This window comes from Myotis brandtii, unplaced genomic scaffold (genome assembly GCF_000412655.1).
Source record: "Myotis brandtii unplaced genomic scaffold, ASM41265v1 scaffold1148, whole genome shotgun sequence".
Lineage (NCBI taxonomy): Eukaryota > Metazoa > Chordata > Mammalia > Chiroptera > Vespertilionidae > Myotis > Myotis brandtii.
This window is the reverse complement of record NW_005353959.1, coordinates 194,415-195,428: the sequence shown is the minus strand read 5'-3', so window position 1 is coordinate 195,428 and position 1,014 is coordinate 194,415. Positions and strand designations below refer to the sequence as shown.

Genomic DNA, 1,014 nt, shown 5'->3' with positions numbered 1-1,014 from the left:
TAAAATGGAGTCCCCAAAAATTTATTTTGCAATGGTTTTACCCATAATATTTACATTTTTTCAGTGTTCAGATATTTTTTTCTTGGGTGAAACACAAGTTTCTTGTCCCTAAAGCTTTAGAACCCCACGAAGGAGTCAAGATGACTCTTTGGCTATGGAATCAAAATGAAATGAGGTTGCTCAGTCATCCACTTCTGCCACCAGTAACCATCCGTTGAGTTTTATAGTGTATTTAAATCCCAAACAGTTGGGAGATGGTTTTTATTAGATTTTACAAAACAGAAGTAATTCTCATTATTTGGCTCCAGGGCTGTTTCTCGTCCACTTGGTGCCAAGAATTAAATTTATGTTCTGGGGGGGCCAGCTTTGATGGGGGACATTCTCAGGAGGAAGTCTTGCATGCCTCTCCGGAGCACTGCGTTCTCGGCAACCTCCCGCAGGCTCCTGTGCAGCTTTTCCATCTCCTTGTATTCACTTTTGACATCTGCGGAGGAGCAGAAAGCACACAGCGGGAGTTAGCGTCCTTTTCAGAAACGTCCCCGGCAAACAGATCCCCTGAGAATCATGTTACGACCTGAGTCACTGGTCCCAGAATGTGAGGGTCTGGGTTAAAGCCTGAAAATCAGATCGTCCAGTAGGTTTGTTTTTTACAGATAACCTGACCAAACCCAGCGTTCTTGCTCCTACCGCCAGACTCATCTCAGCATAGGAGCCACCGCCAAATAACAAATCTTACCCGGAAAACAGGCCTGGGCTAGCCCTGGGTCTAGGGCAGTGATGGTGAACCTATGACACGCGTGTCAGAGGTGACATGCGAAGTCATTTTTTTGGGTTGATTTTTCTCTGTTAAATGGCATTTAAATATATAAAATAAATATCAAAAATATAAGTCTTTGTTTTACTATGGTTGCAAATATCAAAAAATTTCTATATGTGACACGGCACCAGAGTTAAGTTAGGGTTTTTCAAAATGCTGACACACCGAGCTCAAAAGGTTCGCCATCACTGGTCTAG

At 43.0% G+C, this 1,014-nt stretch overlaps 1 protein-coding gene across 1 annotated transcript in view; it reads right to left on the bottom strand.

Moving 5' to 3' along the window:
• Positions 1–203: 203 nt before the first annotated feature.
• The window catches only part of NUGGC (nuclear GTPase, germinal center associated), a 38,532-nt gene continuing 37,721 nt past the window's right edge, over positions 204–1,014 (bottom strand). The window contains exon 19 of the mRNA XM_014548462.1: positions 204–484. Within this exon, the coding sequence (XP_014403948.1) occupies positions 345–484 (140 nt within the window). The 3' untranslated portion in view covers positions 204–344. The remainder of the gene's footprint in view (positions 485–1,014) is intronic.